The 17,853-nt window shown below is 39.3% G+C and overlaps 1 protein-coding gene across 1 annotated transcript; it reads right to left on the bottom strand.

The window, feature by feature from the left end:
• Nucleotides 1-414: 414 nt before the first annotated feature.
• Nucleotides 415-8,247, bottom strand: RBP2 (retinol binding protein 2). The gene is made up of 4 exons (XM_040074462.2): nt 8,175-8,247; nt 5,329-5,507; nt 2,190-2,291; nt 415-468 (listed from the first exon to the last, which is right to left on the bottom strand). The coding sequence occupies exons 1-4, from the start codon at nt 8,245-8,247 to the stop codon at nt 415-417; spliced, it is 408 nt and encodes a 135-aa protein (XP_039930396.1).
• Nucleotides 8,248-17,853: the final 9,606 nt, after the last annotated feature.

The raw sequence follows: 17,853 nt of genomic DNA, 5'->3' as shown, positions 1-17,853 counted from the left end.
GGACTAAACTGAATAGAAACAGTCCAGTGAATATCCAGTGTTGCTCAGTCACCCAAAGACATTATGATAATACAGCACTATGGAGACACAGACTGTGATCGAAATAACTGTGACTGTTAATTTTCAGTCTTGTTGCTAACAGACATTCCTCTGGAAGTCATTATAAAGATGTAGGGAAACATTATTTGAAAGACAATTACTTTTATTTAACTCCAGACTGAAAGGCAAAGGAACTTAAGAGGTTTGCAACTGTTTGATGTTATTTCTATAAAATGTGTTTGTTTCCATAAACAGGCACATAACATATTCACATGGAAATGTCAAAAGAATTAAAATCTGGCTTCATTTTTCTTTTTAGACAAAACATAACAGCATAACATTGTGATGAAGATCTGGCAGGCTTTCTGCTTCATTTTAGTTCTTCTTCTTAAATGTCTGATGGCACACCTGGTCTTCACATGTCAGTTCCTACAGTATTAAAACAATTCGTAAGTATACAGTAGTAGAAGTTTTATTTTGCATATATATCGGATCCCACCAGTAATTGCTACAGCTGAGCCACGGCATTAAAAACTTATGTTTATGAAACAGAACAGTGCATTATATGTAACCAAACAGCAGGCATGCACCTCATGTTGCAGTAATTAGTTTTTGATACATGAATTGAACTCTAAGAAGAATAAACATGAAAAATGCATTACAATTGTGCTTTAATTCAAGGCTTTTTCATGTTCTGTTATTAAAACAATATACTGTAATAGTTTATAATTCACATGACCTCAAAATTCACAAGATGCACTGAAATGAGGAAATAAATAAAAAAAGCAGAATGCTTTAAAAAGCTGATTTGCTTCAGAGGTGTGCCCAGCCATTTCTCAGGGGCCAGAGCAATGCACCCTTGCTGCCCAGGGCTGCAGTGACCTCTTGAAGGCTGGCACGTTGCAATGCAGCCAATTTGGCTGGTGCCATCAGGCAGCATTCCTGTGCCCAACAGGGCATTGAAGGGACTGAAGCTGCCTTTGTGGCCAGCAATGGGCTAAACCTGAAGGACACTTTCTGAACACTGCTGGAAGGATCTGCTTGGTTATGTTTCCACCGCCTCAGCCTAAATCTTGGTGCCAGCATGTAGAACCTTTTAGGTCAGCTTTTGAATATGTGTTCAGACAGAGCTGGAGAAGTGCCCTGGACAGATGATTTTAGCTGGGTGGCACACTGTGGTTTTGAATTCCCGTCTTTGACATTTCAGGCACAGAGATGGGAGCCACTGTGACTGTCCCTGCCACGTATGTGCAAAGCAAACTTGTGCAGGAGCAGATGGCTCGGAGCAAAGCAGGACAGAACAGTGAGCTCTTCTCAGGAATCTCTCTCCATCCACCTACTGTGCCATCCAGTACTGTCATGCCCATTTCTTGATTGCTTTCCCAGGAAAGTCTGCAATGATTGTCACTATGAGAAATGTTCAAAAAATGAGTAGATGTGGCACTCTGTGATATGGTTTAATGTGCACGGGGGTGTTCAGTCGAAGTTGGAACTTCATGATCTTAGAGGACTTTTCCAACCTTAATGATTCTGTGATTCTGCAATACTGTTATTTTGAAATCTTTCTGCACATCACTGATTGCTGATTTCCTGCACAGGCTTTTCTGGCCTCTCTTGGACTCACCACATCTGTCTTTGGGCTACAGCTTGCTACTTTAGATGTTTGAATTTATTATTGAACTAGGGAAAAAAAAATGCAGTATAGGCTGTCTGTGGGATCCTCTTGAATATCTAAAGGTTTCTGTATTACAGCACAGCGTGCTAGAATTTCATATTGCTTTGCTCAGACTGAAGAATAACATTTTTCTTGCTATCTGATTAGGGTTTTTTTCCTTCTTTTTTTCCCTACCAGTGGTTATATAAGAATGAGATTATGTTAGAGGTGCAATGTAACAGGAAGGGTTAAGGGCTGCAGGGAAGTGGACTGGAGCAAAAAAACACTGCAGGTTTATGACTTAATTGAGAGCAGGTGGAAAGAAATTGAGCATTCCTGAGTTGAAGCAGAGGGGGAATTTACTTAAGAGTTCAGAGATCAGAACTGTCCAAAGACCTTTCTAACTAAAAAAAAATAATGAATCCTTTGAAATGGAAAACCTGAGCCTAAGCTGCAGCCTCAGTGATGTGCTGTGGATCTGTGGAGCAGCCCTTACCAGGTGCAGGATGTCTCCTTCAATCCAGTGCTTCCAGCCCCTGTTGTTCTTTTCACCGTTCTGAACACAGACCAGTTTGTCACCATCCCAGGTCACCAGGGTCTGCATGAATCAGATGATTATCTCAGTTACATTAACCAGAAATTTATGAACATATAAAAATAAGTTCAAACAATGTGAATACACAATTACAGTTGCTTCCTATCATTCTCCATCTTCCTTATTAAAAAAAAAATACAAACCTCAAAGCATTTAAACAAAACCCAAATGCATTCAGGACGACAACAGTGTGATGAAGGGAAGGTTTTGCAGTGCTTTATTGTTATTTCCTTGTGTTTCTTCATACACATGAGTATCAAGTGTTCACACTAACAGGTGAATTGTTGACTGTTTATATACTATACACAGCTACTTGTGCAATATATGCAAAGTGCATTTTCCCCTTGTTTAAAGCCATTAATGGAAAAAATTTAGGGTTTCATGAGTGAAGACTTGAGGGCTTCTACTGAAAAATGCAGTGCAAACATCTTTTCCAGCTCTGCATAAAGTAACAAGAAGAAGAGTATGTCGATATTGTCTCATACACTAAATTTGTTTGTATATTTTCATGTACTTTCACAAAGAAATTTAGAGAGATGTGATCACAAGCTGGACAATGTGCTGTAGCTGACCCTGCTTGAGCAGACAGGTTGGACCTGGTGTTCTCAGGAGATCCCTTCCATCCTAAACCATCTCCTGGTCTGGTGTGATTCAGTCTAGCAGCAGCCGATAAGGTACGGGGCATGCTGATTCTTGTCCATGAGCAGGACAAGCCTCAGTAAGGAAAAGTTCTCTTTACAGGCTAAATTGTCTGTCTACAGATGTGGCAGGGTACATCCAAAGCAACTTTGTGGGAATTGTTCTGCCTTTGAACCCTTGTCCTTTGGGGACATATGTATCAGACAACTCCTAATTAGACACCAGTTACAGTCCATGAAAGCTCAGTTATTATAAAGCTCCAAGTGTATTGGGAGCTTAATTCATTTTCTAGTTCAGCACTGGATGATATATTTCTCTTATGAGGGAGCTTTCCATTAATAATGAGACAAAACTAATTCCATTTCAGTTAATTTCTTTCTTATTTATGGAATTTTCAAGCTACATGCTCTTTAAATTATCCATGCCCTCTTTACATTAAATGGTGCCTACCAATTTTATTACCTTCATATAACTTTAATGTGTTTGAGGCATTGTTTTGTTAGTAAAATGACCAGAAAATACTTTTAGAGCAACTCAGAGAATAATGGCATGACATGCATCCTTTTTCCTTCTCCTCTCTAGAAACAAATAACATGATTTGTTTAAAAGTGAATAGTAGGCAAAAGTAATTAAATCGGGTAGGGTTGTAAATGCACAATTCCTTCCTTCCTTCCTTCCTTCCTTCCTTCCTTCCTTCCTTCCTTCCTTCCTTCCTTCCTTCCTTCCTTCCTTCCTTCCTTCCTTCCTTCCTTCCTTCCTTCCTTCCTTCCTTCCTTCCTTCCTTCCTTCCTTCCTTCCTTCCTTCCTTCCTTCCTTCCTTCCTTCCTTCCTTCCTTCCTTCCTTCCGATTTTGCAGAGCAAGGCTTTGATAGTGGTGATGAGCACCAGAGGAGCACTAATTGATGGATTTAAGGAGTGATGAAATTAATGAGTCCTTGGATTCTTAGCAATGCCTTCCACTGATCTGAAGAGTTGTGGGAGCAGTGTTTTTAACCATAGACTTTGTCACAGGAATTTGTTCCACTCAGTGCCCACTGGAGAAGGAGACGGAAAGAAAATTTAGATATAGGGATATTCAGGATAGTGAAAAAAATGGGTCTTACTCTTTGATTGCTTGCAGTGCTGTGAATAAAAAAATATTTTGGAAGAAATCATAGGAATTACACTGCACAAATTTAGTTTGAGAATTAAAAGTGATCCATGGTGAACAAACACCGTCTTCTGTTAAATTTGTGTCCCTCCAGTGAAGAATGATGTGAGTTCCAATGTAAACATGTCGTTTATGCTGCCACTTTTCCTGTGGCAATTGCCAAAACAAACAGGTATTGTTGACAGAGAGTTTTGATCTCAGCTTCTCAGAGGTTGGCAACTGCGAGCTGAGTGGCAGAATACGGGTGTGGACATCGGCAGAGCTGGTAAGGGAGATCTGTGAATGATGACCAAAGGAGGAAGTGGATGCTGGATCAGCAAGGCTCCAACAGGGACAGCCAATGGAAACATAAGATCTACTGTCCTTTCTACATTTGAAAGTGTTGCTTAAGCATTTTAGGGTGAGAAGAAAGTAAAACAGAGGCAGCATTGATACAGAAACATGAAACTGAATTCAGAGAGTGAATCAGTGCTCATGTGTATTTGTTTCCTCCCTGACTTCTTGGGGAGAGCCCTGTGTGAATGCCTCAGGAACTGACTGTGCCACAGGAGGCAGGCAGGGGCTACAACCTGTCCCTTAATAAAGGTGCTGTCCACAAATTGTTGTCTGAACAAATGGCCACGGGTTCCTGGGGGAGTTCTGAGCTCAGGTTACTCCAGTTACCCAAAGGTAGTAAAGCACCCACTGCTGGGTCTCCTTGCCCCTCTGCCCTGCCACCTGGACAGCTCCAAGCCTTGCCTCACATTTTTCTCTTGCCCCTTCCCAAAGCTCCCCTAACATTTAAAGCTAAGTGCAAGTTAACTTTTAACGATGTCCAACTGTTAAACTGCCCAGCTGAGACTGATCAGTGCAAACCCAGCCATCCCAAAATGAAAAGTTATATTGACACAGTCCTAAATTCACAGGGACGAACCCACAGGTTCATTAAGGAGGACGCAGAGGTAAAAATACAATTTTGCTACTTTCTAGATACGTAAGGTGTATCGGAAAAGCTGGAAAAATCCCCCACTAGAAAAACCCAATTAATGATTGTCCTCACGCCTCTCAGTAGCCATCCTGATTTGCATTTCTAATAAAAGCTTGTAGCAGGAAAGAAAACTGTCTCAGGGTGCAAGTTATTTCTGCTTTATAAAAATCCTCTGATGTCTGTAAAACATTGGGGTTTCACTTAAGATATTCAGCTGATTTTGGGAACTGCCGGCCCCAGGTGCTGACTGCAGTATAAACAGATACCAGCTATGAGGTTTTTACCTTTACCACTCGGTTATCCAGTCCTTTGGTGTGCTCTTCAAACTCCACTCCCACAGTGTAGTCCAGATCATAGTTTCTGAAAGTACTGAGTGTTTTGGTTTTAAAATTGTCTCCATTTTGAACAATCTCCTTTGTTTGTTTCAAATGTTTTGCAATCTTACGAGTTGCAAAATCAATACCTGTCAAAGACCAGAAAAGAGACCGAAAATTCTAGTATTTGCTGACAAAAATAAAGCCCCACAGCAATTATATTTACACATTAAAAAATAAATAAAATGAGGGAAACATAATTTCACAAATGGTGCTTTTGCCTGTAACATTTTTCAGAAAAAGATTATTTCAAATAAAAATCATCATGTGTTTACAAGTACACTTGCAACCTGAGGATCTTCCACTGATAATAAATTTATTTTTTAATGGGATATCTGTGGGAAATGTTAGTGAGCATACAGCACCTAAAATGCAACTAGGAGGGAATAGATGCTGATGTGTTAAATCACCTGAATTATTTTGAGAATGTACAAGAGGGAAATATTAAGCCTGATAGTGCCTTTTTGGCCTCACTAAAGAAGGATCTCAGAATAATATCCCTTATCAGAGATTTAGCATGTTACAGTGGATATGTAATCAAGGGAGAATGAGTGTAATCAAGAGGACCTGGGCATGTTACTTTGATGATGAACCTATAGTCTGTGTGAGTATACAAGGGGTTGATTAATTAGCTCAAAAGAATGAAAATTATATTAATGAAAAAAGAAGCAATTAAATAAAAACCTGAAATCCATTATTGTTTGATAGCAGGCACACGCATAAATTGCAATTCAAAAGGAGATAAATTCAAAGTCAAAAGTCAAAAAAGTATCCATGTAGAGAATTTGACAGTTTCTGTTTAATATTCTGTCAACATTTTCTGCAGCACTGATCTCCTTAACACCCTTATTTTGTTCATGATGAGGGCTAATATGATGATGCACACAACTGCTTGGGACTGAAAGCACTGCCAGTCACCAAAGGGAGAATATCCAGGACCACGAACCCAGTCTGCCCAGCCAACCCCGCTAATGCCAGCAGCATCACCATCTGCAATAAATACTCCTGACCAGCTGCCAGGGAATCTTATTCTGGTGCTGTATGCAAATGAAATCACCTCCCATGCTTCTGCAAGAGATTGAAAAAGGGGTTTGGTTTGCTGGCCATCCTTTGGTGGTTTCATGTGGGTATTAATCACTGTCAGCTCAGCAATGCCACTTGCTAATGGAGCCCTTTTTCTTCTGCTAGATTCATTATCCTACTTGTGAAGTATTAATCGAATTGAGTAAGAGGATAGGCTTGAAAAAAATGTGACTTTTAAACATGGGGAATAATTGTTCAGTATTTATAGTCAAGACTTCTTGGGTATATTTTATCTGCTGTGGTGGATTAAAGGTATCTCTGGGGCTGATTTATAGCCAGGCAACATAAAATTTAGTTCTCTCTGAGGGAAAAAATGTCTAGACCTCTAAAGAAATGCTATTTCTGACTAATATATTGGTCATGTTACTCCTGGAGAAAAATCAGGGAGGTTTTATTAAAGCATGGTTTTCATAACTGCATTTTGAACAATATAAGCAATAAAAATGATATGTAGTTCTATTATAGTAGATTTAAATACTTTGTAGCATGTTTATGATAAAATAAAACTTTCTGACTTAAAGGGCAAAACTAATCTTTAATTAAAGCATAGAAATGTGTATGCATTAATTAAAAGGACAGATGAATTAAAAAAAAACCTCAAAACCTCAGTGTGCTTTGAATCTGAGCACATTAATACTTAACATATCAACAAAATGTAAAATGGTGAGGAAAAAAGCAGAAGAATATCTTTTCACCCTTGCCCTGCCATTTCTTTCTGAGAATCACCTACAGCATATACATATTTGCAGTGGTTTTGGTGTTGGGTTTTTTGCTTATTCGTTGGCAGTTTTAAATTACTATAACTCATAGTGTATATGTAACTTACAGTTTATATATGGACATATGCACAAAAATAATTCAATTATTGTTCATCTTTCTCCTGAAATTCCTGACATTGTCGTTATAATTCTTATTGTCCTAGTCATTTTCATTTTCAAGCACTCTCTCTTTTTGTCCCTCACAGCTGTATATGCATATTATTTACAGAAGTTATTGAGTTTTTTCCACAAAACTATGAATAGTGAAACTTGCCTTTCTCTCTTAAGAGAGTTAAAGCTTTGAGAAAATCTCAACTTTGCAGCTTTGAGAAATTGTTGATTCTCAAAAAAAATTTTAAATTCTTGATGAATAAAGATGAGAGTTTATTTTTATGTATATATGTATTTCTTCTATTTCAGTCAGAATAGGTCAATAAATTTGGATTAAGGATCTTTGATAAAACTAGTAGAAAATCAGTCAATGCATCAAAATTGTCATCTCTGTACATAATTAGTTCAAAGCATTAATTAAATAATGGCATTATTGTTACTTTAGTGGTATAGAATATCTTATTTCTCTTTAACCAGATTGTGGCTCCGCTGTTACAGTAAGAATATACCAGGACTAAAAAAGAGCTTCTAGATCCAAAAACCTGTTGGTTTGGGGCTTTTTTCCCCACCTGTATCTGTTTTTTCATTCATCTAAGTAAAGAAGAACATCTTTGGCTGCAAGTCTTCATTTGCTTATATATTTAGATCATTGCAATTTTAAGAACAATTACTTGATTTGTAATGTGATTGTTAGAAACCCTTATGCCACAATGTACATTACAGAAAAAGCTCATTAATTTTTAGAAGAATTTGACTTAGAATTGAACCATTTTCTCTTGGTATAATTAATATTTTGTCATTTACCTAAAGCAACCATGTAGCCTTCAAAGTTTTCATTGGTTACCATTTCCCAGGTCCCAGTGTAATCGGCAGGCATGGTGGCGAGAGCCCAAAGCCAACTTCAGCTCAGGAGGTGAGACTGGGAACAGCCTCTACTCAGAGAATGTTTTATAAACCTTTCCATATCTTTTTTTTCCACTCAGGTTTATGGTTTTGTAGATAATGCAGTTGAAGGGGCAGAGTGATAACCCTGGAAACTTTGCTTTCATTGACAAAGTTCAGTTGAACAGCTGGCAGATGAGGAACATTTTCCGAAATATGGAGTAATACAGGATATCATTTTACAGTGACCTTTGTAAAGAACTGCTGGCTATTATGGGACACCTTTGAAATACATAAAACACTGTGGCAAATTGTACAACCCAGTTAAAGTTTCCAAGGTGAATTGGTTTTTAGCTCTTTACAACGTGTCACTTTTCCCTGCGAAGTGGAGTCTTACAGAGCTGACCAATCCAGAACTCTCATTTAAAGCTTATGGGAGTCTTGGATGTGAAACAAATGTTAGGGCAGAAAAGAGAATATTCCTGTTCAAAATATTTTTGGTTTTGTTTGATTCTCAATATATCTGCCATATACCAATAGCTGTACTTACACCAACTACACTTTAATATTTTTGTTTTGGTTTAAGAGCAAGTTTAGCAAATGTAAAGTAAATCAAAATCAATCATAATTAGTATCAATCCTGCCCTGAGAATGATTTCTTAATTCCTCTGAAACATGTCAGTTTGCATTGGAAAGCTATTTTTTACATTGTTGTATAGAAAAACACAGTTTTTCAGCTGCACAGATAAGCACATTCAGAATGTGTCAGAATGGAGAATGTGCAGTCAAACTTTATTGGTATTTAAAGTAAGTACTAAAAGCAAATTAATTTAAGATAAGGTTTTATGGTATGTGGCTTTAATCAGTTAAGAAAACTTATGGATGTCTCTATAGAGACAATAATTGAAGTGACCAAAAGTCAAAAACTTCTTGAGCTCCTTGCCTTCCTCTCCTTTTCTTTTTTAATGGGAGTATTATTTAAAAATTTGCTAGAAAACGTATTAAGGTCTAGATCTTCAACTCAGAAATAAGTACAGGGAAGAGTTACTGATCATACTGTTTCTTTTCTATGCCGTTACTTTGTTAAAATGTAATGCAAAATTCCACAAATGGTGAAAATTTGTACAGGTATTTAAAAAAGCTCCAAAGAAACCTAAAGAAAGTTGAAAGTTTCTGGGAGCTGAGTTCTTAAAATGCAGCAACTTAAAGAGCTGATTTAAGACATGGAGAAGAAGTATCTTGATCTGTACTGGTAGGAGCCATGGAGAGGGTTTCCAATGAGGCATCAAGCAAAGGCCCAGGGAACTCGGTGACTGAAGGCTGGAGTGAGGTGCATTCCTGTGGGAATGCCCCCAGGAATGACCTACATCCCTGGCTGTGGGGTGCAGTTTGTCTGCAGAGCAGTTTATCCAGGGAACTTGGTGGTCACTGACACCTTTACAGAGGATGAGAACAGCTTTCTGAGACGTGTCCCATTTCAAGGACAATTTATTGGGCTGATCATATCTACTACTGAATATGTTTGTTTCTATGCTAAGAAATTCCAGGTGAAACTCTATGAACGATGTCACATTGAAAGTGAGAATTAAACCCCTTTTGTTCTGTAGTGACAGTATGAAATACTTATGCAACTGTTTGATTTTGCACATCTTTGTGTACTTTCTTAGCCTCCATGTTGCATCAATGTCAATAACACATTATTACTATTTACACATTTCATATATATATATGAAAAGGTCCTGTAAAATTAAGAATACATCAGACCAAATGTCTACAATCACCTCCTTGAATCAGGGTATGTGCTAGAAGATCAAGGTGGGATATTTTAGATGCTCACTGATTTCAGTTCTGACACAGTTTACTTCCTATAGAACACTCATTTTGATGAGATGCAGAAGAGACTGAAGCTCTATTGTGTGACCATCAGCAATTAATGTCCATTAACAACTAATAGAGTGACAGAAGGTTCCATTGCTGTAGATATGCAGAGTTAGGCACATTCTGAGAGAATTAATTATGACATGAATACATCCTTTGTATAAAACACCCTAACTAGTTAACAGCATAGACATACACTTGTAGAGCTTTTCCCCACAGTGTTTTGGTAATGCTCATCTCTTTTTTTTTTTTTACATTTTTTTCTCCAGTATGTGTATTTTCTAAGCACGTGTTTATCCATCAAACTCAATTAGCATTTTGAGCCTTTTCAGGTAAAAATACAACTAAGAGGTTTACAGACACTATATTTAACTAATCAGAGAACTGGCTAAGTAGGGGATTAATAAAACATGAAATATTGACTTGAAAGAGTTCTGTGATACTTCATTGAGCTTCTAAAGAGTGTTGCACTAAGGTCCACTGAGAGAATATTCAGTTTATAAATCAATATCTCGAGAGACAGCACAACCTCTACCACAGTCAAATGCCTGCCTAAAGCACAGGGCGCCAAGGCACAGCACAGGTGCTGCTTACACTATTGCTTGAAAGCCCTGGGTGGAGAGTTCTGGGTCTAAGGTCTGCCTTGTCAGTTACATTGACCTGCGTCCCAACAAAATTTTAAAAATTGGACTCATTATCCACTTGAGATCTTAGAAATTATTCTTTGTGCTCTGTATTTATTGTTTATATATTGCATACACAGACACAAACTTTCAAAATGGCAAAACAGTATTTCCTTCCCATGGAAAATGTCTGCACTTGGAGAAATGAAGATAAAGGTGCCCTCTCCTAATTGTCATGACTGTTTTGTTCTCAGCATCCTTTTCTTGCAAAACCACTTGCTAGAAATGAAATGCTGAGCTCATATCCTTTTTTTTTTTTTTTTTTTTCCCCCCAACACAGTGCTAAGCTTTATGTCTGGATATTGAGGCCTTGGAAATAAAGCAAAGTCACAAAAAATCACCTTACTTCTGCTAAAATCCTAGGTAACTTTTCCAGTCTTTATTTGTGTGTGAAGAAACAAAGATGGCATTGCCTGCCTTGTTCCTAGGAGTCAGAATTGATTAGAGGCAGTTTGAAAAGAAAAGAAAGCACTTGGAAAACACCCAAATGCTGTCTGTGTGGAAGAGTCAGCAGTCAGGGCTGCTGCTTCCAAGACTTGCCTCCAGTTCCTCCCATTGTGTCTGAGACCTGTCCAAGAGAGAAATTCTGTCTGGGCAGGTGAATGAAGCCTTTCTTGATGTCTGATAGAGCTGCAAGTGCATTCCCCTTGGAAAAGTTCTTCTGTAAAGCACTGTCAGAGCTCTATATAAAGCACAGAAGGACCAGTCAAATGGAATTTTCCCTGTAAACTTTTGAGGATGGTGTTTTGAAGAGATGGTAACATGCTTCCCACTCTGTCCTTGCCTCATTTAATTTTCCTGTTAAATTATCCAATATGCAGATATAACACGGGAGAGAAATGCCTGGTACTCCCCCGAGCAGCCCCTACACTCCTCATGCCTGACAGCTGGGACTTTTGCCTGTAGTTATTTGGTTGTTGTTTAACACTTAAGAACATGGCAAACTGCGTTAAGTTGTTCTTAGCAACTGAATCCCCCTGAAGGATTCAGACAGAAGCATCATGGTCACAGACACCTATTATTATTTTTAACTTGTTAGCACATGTGCACTCACTAGGTTTATTTTTATTTTTTAGAAAACTAATCACTTGCAATGTATTCAGTGATGGCTGCTCCTGCACAAGCTGTTAGAGGTGCTGTCTCACAGGCTGGGAGCTCTGTTCTGCACAAACACCAGCAGTCACATTCTGAACACCAGAAGTGCTCTGGAAAGAGGCAATGGGCTCCTTGTCCATGTGTGATGTCCTGCAGGCCTCAGCTGCTGCCCAGGGGCCTCACCAGGATGTGGCAGGAGGGGACAGAGCTCAAAGGTGGTATTTGCAAGAGGGGCTCAGCAATACCCTTTGCTGGCCCACGTGGGGGTCGCCTTCCCCCAGCACTGAGTGGCACTGCTCTGCCTTGCACAGCCCTGCCTGATCCCAGGCTTTCTCACGGCGTCAGGTACACCCAGCATGAGCAAGGACACCTCAGTGCCTCGGGGCTGGAGTTTGGCTGCGACTCCTGGGCTTTATTGCTTTGTTCAGCCCTCCAGAGAAGGAATGGAAGGATTTGGGCCAGCTGTACATAAGAGTTCTTGGTGCCCAAACACTTATTATTTGGTGTCAGTTCTTAGCTGATTGTGCAAGAACAGACACCTGCAGGGACAAACCTGGTGTTGACACCTAAGAGAAGAGGGAATTCCCGCATTCCAATCTCAGAGCAGGAACTTGTCTGACACCTCGTTGACAAACCAGGGACGGGTGCAGATGCTGTGGGAGGATGAGGGTGTTGATGCCGGTTTGGGTTTTGCCTTTTTTTCTTTTCTATGTTCTCTGTATCCTTTGCACATATATTTGTAGCTCTGTAGCCTGTTGTATTAGTGGCTGGTTTTTTCTCGCAGAAAGACAGAACAAATTCCAGAGCTCCAAGCCCCAGAAGGTGCAGGGCCCCCGTTCTGTCTTAGTTCTTCCTAGGAACCAAGGCCAAGAACAACTCTTGGAGATCCATTCTCATGAACAGAGCACAGCCAGTGCTGAAGGGGGGCTCCAGAGAAGAGGCTTGACCTGGGAGGGAATTGCATCCATCACCACTTGTCCTCCTAATTGGTGCTTTTTATCATTTATGCTAGTTTCCTAAAACCTATAGAGATGTACTCAATCCTCTTGGGGTGGGCTTTTGTGGACATCTTTCCATAACTGCCCCCCAAGGCCTTCAAATAAAGATCCACTCTTTTATTTCCTCCTTACTAAAATTATCTCAAGTTTAATTTCCAGGTTGGGAAAAAAGGCAACAGTGTACACAGGGCAGAGAGCTCACAGTTATGTCAGCTCAGCACATTTTGTGTGTACCTTCAACTTCAGCAAAGATGCACAAAATATGCTTTAAATCACTCTTAGAAATAAAATAATTGGGTTTCAGCCATTGAGGTTTTGTCTTTTTTTCAGTCATTTCCATCTCTCTTACTCCATCTGATTTGCTGATGGAGTTGGATGCAGATGTTGCACACATTATTAATCAAAAGCCTCCCTCCTTTCTTAATTAAGGACTTTAACTTAGCTCTTAGAGACTTCACAATGTCACTTGTGATTGTGTAACTGCATTTGATAACATTAAAAATATAAACCAGTGGACTCTGTCATCTTGAGAACTCATTTTTATTAAGGTGGTTTACATTATGAAATATTAAGCTCTAGGGAACTAGTAGCCAGTGGGTAAAACTGACTGACCTTGATTTTCAAAATAAATGGGAAATACTGAATTTATTCATTTATTAGTTCTCCTGAGCACTTATTCAAAGCTCTTTATTCAGGCTTTGAGGAAGCAGAAAAAAATCATCATTTGTGAAATCAGAAAAACTGAGGAGACAACACGGTTTTGCCAAGTCATGAAAGAAGCCACCAGACAGAGCAATCAGTGAGCAGAACCCTTTATATTCTTCACTAAAGCCTGCTTCCTTCTGGGCTGACTCAAATGTGGATGGAAGAGCTGAACGCAGTTCAAGTGCTTTGTCATTGCCGTTAAGGCTGCCCAAATTGATTTTTTCTGGACGTGAATTCCCTGCATAGGCTATGCATTAATATCTCTAACTGTAATCTATAACTTAATTGTATTTATTCTGTGGCAAAGTTCTGTAATTGCAACTGCCACTTCTTATCTTTATCAGATAAAGGTTGTATTACTTAGACATTGAACTGGAATACTGATGGATGGATTTTGAATTAAAAGAATCTATAAAAAGAAGTCTGGGTTTTTTTCTTTGGTACTTCTACAATGAGCACAATTTAGCTAAGAAAATATGTATCTCCTTTGCCTTGTTCATGTCTGACCATAAAAGCTGAAATGCCATTTTAATGCAGGGTCTCATCCATTAGAAGAATATTTTAAAGAATCAGTTCTGTCAGGGAGAAACAATCCTCTTTACCGCATCTGAATGACACTTCATAGAGGTACTTTCAAATATCTTAGACCTCAAGTTTCCACATAACTCATAAGTGATAGAATTCAATGATAGAAAGATTTTGCTTCCAATTCCAGAATCCCAATGAAGAGAAAAAGTTGTATCAGCTGTTGCAATTAGTGCACAATTTTCAGTTCACTGTAGCCATTTAAAAAAAGGTTGGAACCATTCTTGTGATGACCTCGAGGACTTAAGGCCAGTGTCCCAGAAGGGCTGTAAACTGGGTCTAGAGCACTTGATGGAAATCCGCACTAACACTCAGCCTGTTTTCCTTCACTGTGCTGCCATCAGTGCCGAGCAGCTCCAGAATTGTTATCCCACCCCAGGAAAACCCCTGGATAGGTGAGTGTACCTATTTCCTGACAGCTTTCTTTTTGCCATAAATCACTTCTACTGCTTCAGATAGAAAAAAAATACCAGCTCAGAAAGCCAGCAGCAAATCAGGGTAAATGAGTACCCTCATCCTGTGCTGCTGCATCTCTCTTAGAACGTCAGGTCATTATTTCCTGTTGATTAAGGGATGCTCAGTGCAGTAAATCTCATGAATTCCCTCCTCTGACAGTGCTGTATGGTTAATTCTCTTCTGTCTTCATCTCCAGCTCCATAGCAGCATCCGTCCTGTGGGAAAGGCTCATTCTACCACACCCTGTTTGAGGAATGAATCAGTGTTTAACTCTCCAAAGCATCCTGGAACACCGGAAAATAATTTGTTGTAGTAACGGTGGCATTTAGACATCCATCTGATCTTTTGGTGAATTCCTGGCTCTAAGTCGGCAATTATTTGATAAAAAATAGCACTTAGGTTGAAAATTTAAAGTAATCTTTGACAAAAATCTAAGTTGAAATATCCCAGTACTGTCTGCTGCAGTTCAAGGAGTTTGTCCACTCAGTGCTGTTAAAATGCAGCACACCCTGCAAGCTGGCTCCTAAGGCGTGTGCACAATCAATCATTTGTTGGGCACGGGCCAAGCGAGATAATCCAGGACACATTGCTGAAGTTAAGACTTCCCCCAGACACATGACAGGTTTGGTTCTCAGCAGCAGCGATGCCACATGGTTTCAGCTACTGGATACATGTGCATGCAAAGCGGGGGAAGGAGCATTTATATCTGTTTTATTGACACTGCCACTGGAAAACTGAATTGAAATAAGGGATTGATAAATACGGGAACTTCAGTCAAATGTACCAAGTACATTTAATAGAGAAGAAGATAAAAGAGAAAATAAAGTTTCTTAAATTCAGTATTTTAGATGAAAATTTATAGATTTAGATAGAGATCTACCTGTACCTATATCTATCTATATATAATATAAGAGAATGGCCAGCTGTGTTTCACTAGAAGGGTAAAAGAAAAGAGAAAAATTATTGAAACTTGAAAACCTGAGACCTAAATATAATCTCAGATTAGAAAAGGATTCCCCAGAAGTTCAGAGTCATATTCATGATGATGTGTTTCTCCAGTTTAGATGTGAAATAAAATTAATCAATTGATAAGGAGAGTTACTTTCAACAGAGCATTGAAAATTACTTTTCCAAATTTACATTAAAAGCTTCCTAGTAACTGGTGAACTACATAAGTGCATTTTTTATATACCAACTGGGTTTAATAAGGGAAGGAAGGAAGGAAGGAAGGAAGGAAGGAAGGAAGGAAGGAAGGAAGGAAGGAAGGAAGGAAGGAAGGAAGGAAGGAAGGAAGGAAGGAAGGAAGGAAGGAAGGAAGGAAGCTTGCCTAGAATAGATTTTTCCCACCTGCCCCTTTTAGACTGTATTTCAATTTATAGTTACCATAGTTTTTCGGCTTTATCATGGTTTTATGGAAATTTCCAGGTGATCTGAGGTTTGATCAGAGCAAAACCCAGTATGGATACACGTGTCTCCTGTTTAAGAACACGGACATAGGCTGCCAGGGCTGTAGGAGCAGCACAAGTGAAGTGTCAGACCTGACTTCTGCAATAACAGCCATGAAAAAGGAATTTGTGCTGGAAGTATTTCTTCAGCACCATTAGATTCCTTATGAGGAGTGTCCCTTCACAACAGTGGGAAAACAAAGTCCTGTGCTGAAATGAAATGTGTTACTTGTAAAAATACAGATTACTGGGCAGCTCTTTCTAGCTTGCCTAACATAAAGAAAAGTTGTTGCAGTATCTGTTAGAATGATGTTCATCATGGCCTTTGTTGCTGGTAAAAGGCAATCCTGTCAGGGAAAAGAGGAGTCTTGCTTCTTAGGGTATTGTGCTCCATTGCTTGCCAGGTGAAAGATGGGGAGAACTTTTGGGAAGAGCACTGCTGCATGAATTAGCTCTGCTATCAGGAGATTGAAACCAGGGGACATTTTAAGGTAGAAAAAATGTCTGTCTGTCTGTCTGAACAATATTCAGTATGAGGGGAAAATATTCCTGTCCCTCCTTGTGACCATTACAGCTCCATCTTCACCCAGCAGTGCTCAGGATTCAAAGAGCACCACGTTGTAAGAGTGGCGGTGACAAAGTACAGCGTGGCTGGAAGGGCTGGGAGCCCTGTGAACACACAGCTGGGAAATTGCCTCATGCCTGCCATCCCTTGGAACGTGCTCATGGCCTTCCAAGGCCGTGATTTGCCTTCTCTGTCCCACAGATCCTCCACTCACAACTCAAGGTGTTGCCCTGAGATTTTCAGCCTTCTGATTGTTTGCATTTTTGTAGTGGAGCTTCTCATGGATTGTAACATAAACAAAGTGATTGTTTTTGCATTCCTCTGTGAAGGAGGGACAATTGATGGACTTCTAGTTTGACCAGTGGGGTTGGAGAGGTGGAAACCTCTTTCTCCAGTCTGTGGTCATTGTCCAGAATCGAGGTTGAGAAATAAACACGCTTTTTTTGCTCTTTTTGCTCTGATAACCCAACTGCGTGAGTGTCGTTCTTTTTGTGTTTGTCTAGCAACACAAGGTTCTATTGCTGAGTGGCAATCAGGTGTAGCTAAGTTTCAAAGAAGACATCACATCATCATTATCACCTTTCTCTCATGGCTCTTTCACACACAGTCACCAGGCTGAGTCTCTAATTGGATGCCTTGGAAGTTTAGATTTATCAAAAGCAGCCCAAGACTGTTCCTTTCTCCTCCATTAATACATTTTCATTAGTGTCTGACCCAGCAGCTGCTGGCTAATCTCCCTCTTATCTCCTCAGCACATCAACATAACTTTTTTCTTTCTGTCAGTGATAGCATTGTGCTTTAATAACTCCCACAGCAGGGCAGAGATCTCAGTCCTTGCAGAATCCCATTCAAAGGCATTCGCAATGCAGACAGAAGGTTGAATTTAGACACTTAAATACAACAAGGAAACATACTTGCATTAATCTTAACACAGAATTTAATTAATTAATCTTAAACATGGAAATACCTACTTCTGAAATCCTTGGCAAAATTACAGGTAGTTTTGTTGTCTTGCCAAAAGATAAAAAAGAAATTAAAAAGTGTCATTTCAGCAAGAACTTTCATTGTGAAAAGACCAAATTATAAGCAAGTAAGCACCAAAATGACCCATGGTACATCTTTAAAAAATGAAATTTTCTAAAATTTAGGAATACTTACACTATAAAGAAAGGGAGTATGAAAAAAAAGGGA

Source organism: Hirundo rustica, chromosome 10 (genome assembly GCF_015227805.2).
Source record: "Hirundo rustica isolate bHirRus1 chromosome 10, bHirRus1.pri.v3, whole genome shotgun sequence".
NCBI lineage: Eukaryota > Metazoa > Chordata > Aves > Passeriformes > Hirundinidae > Hirundo > Hirundo rustica.
The sequence above is the reverse complement of the archived record's forward strand: the minus strand, read 5'-3'. Positions and strand labels throughout refer to the sequence as shown.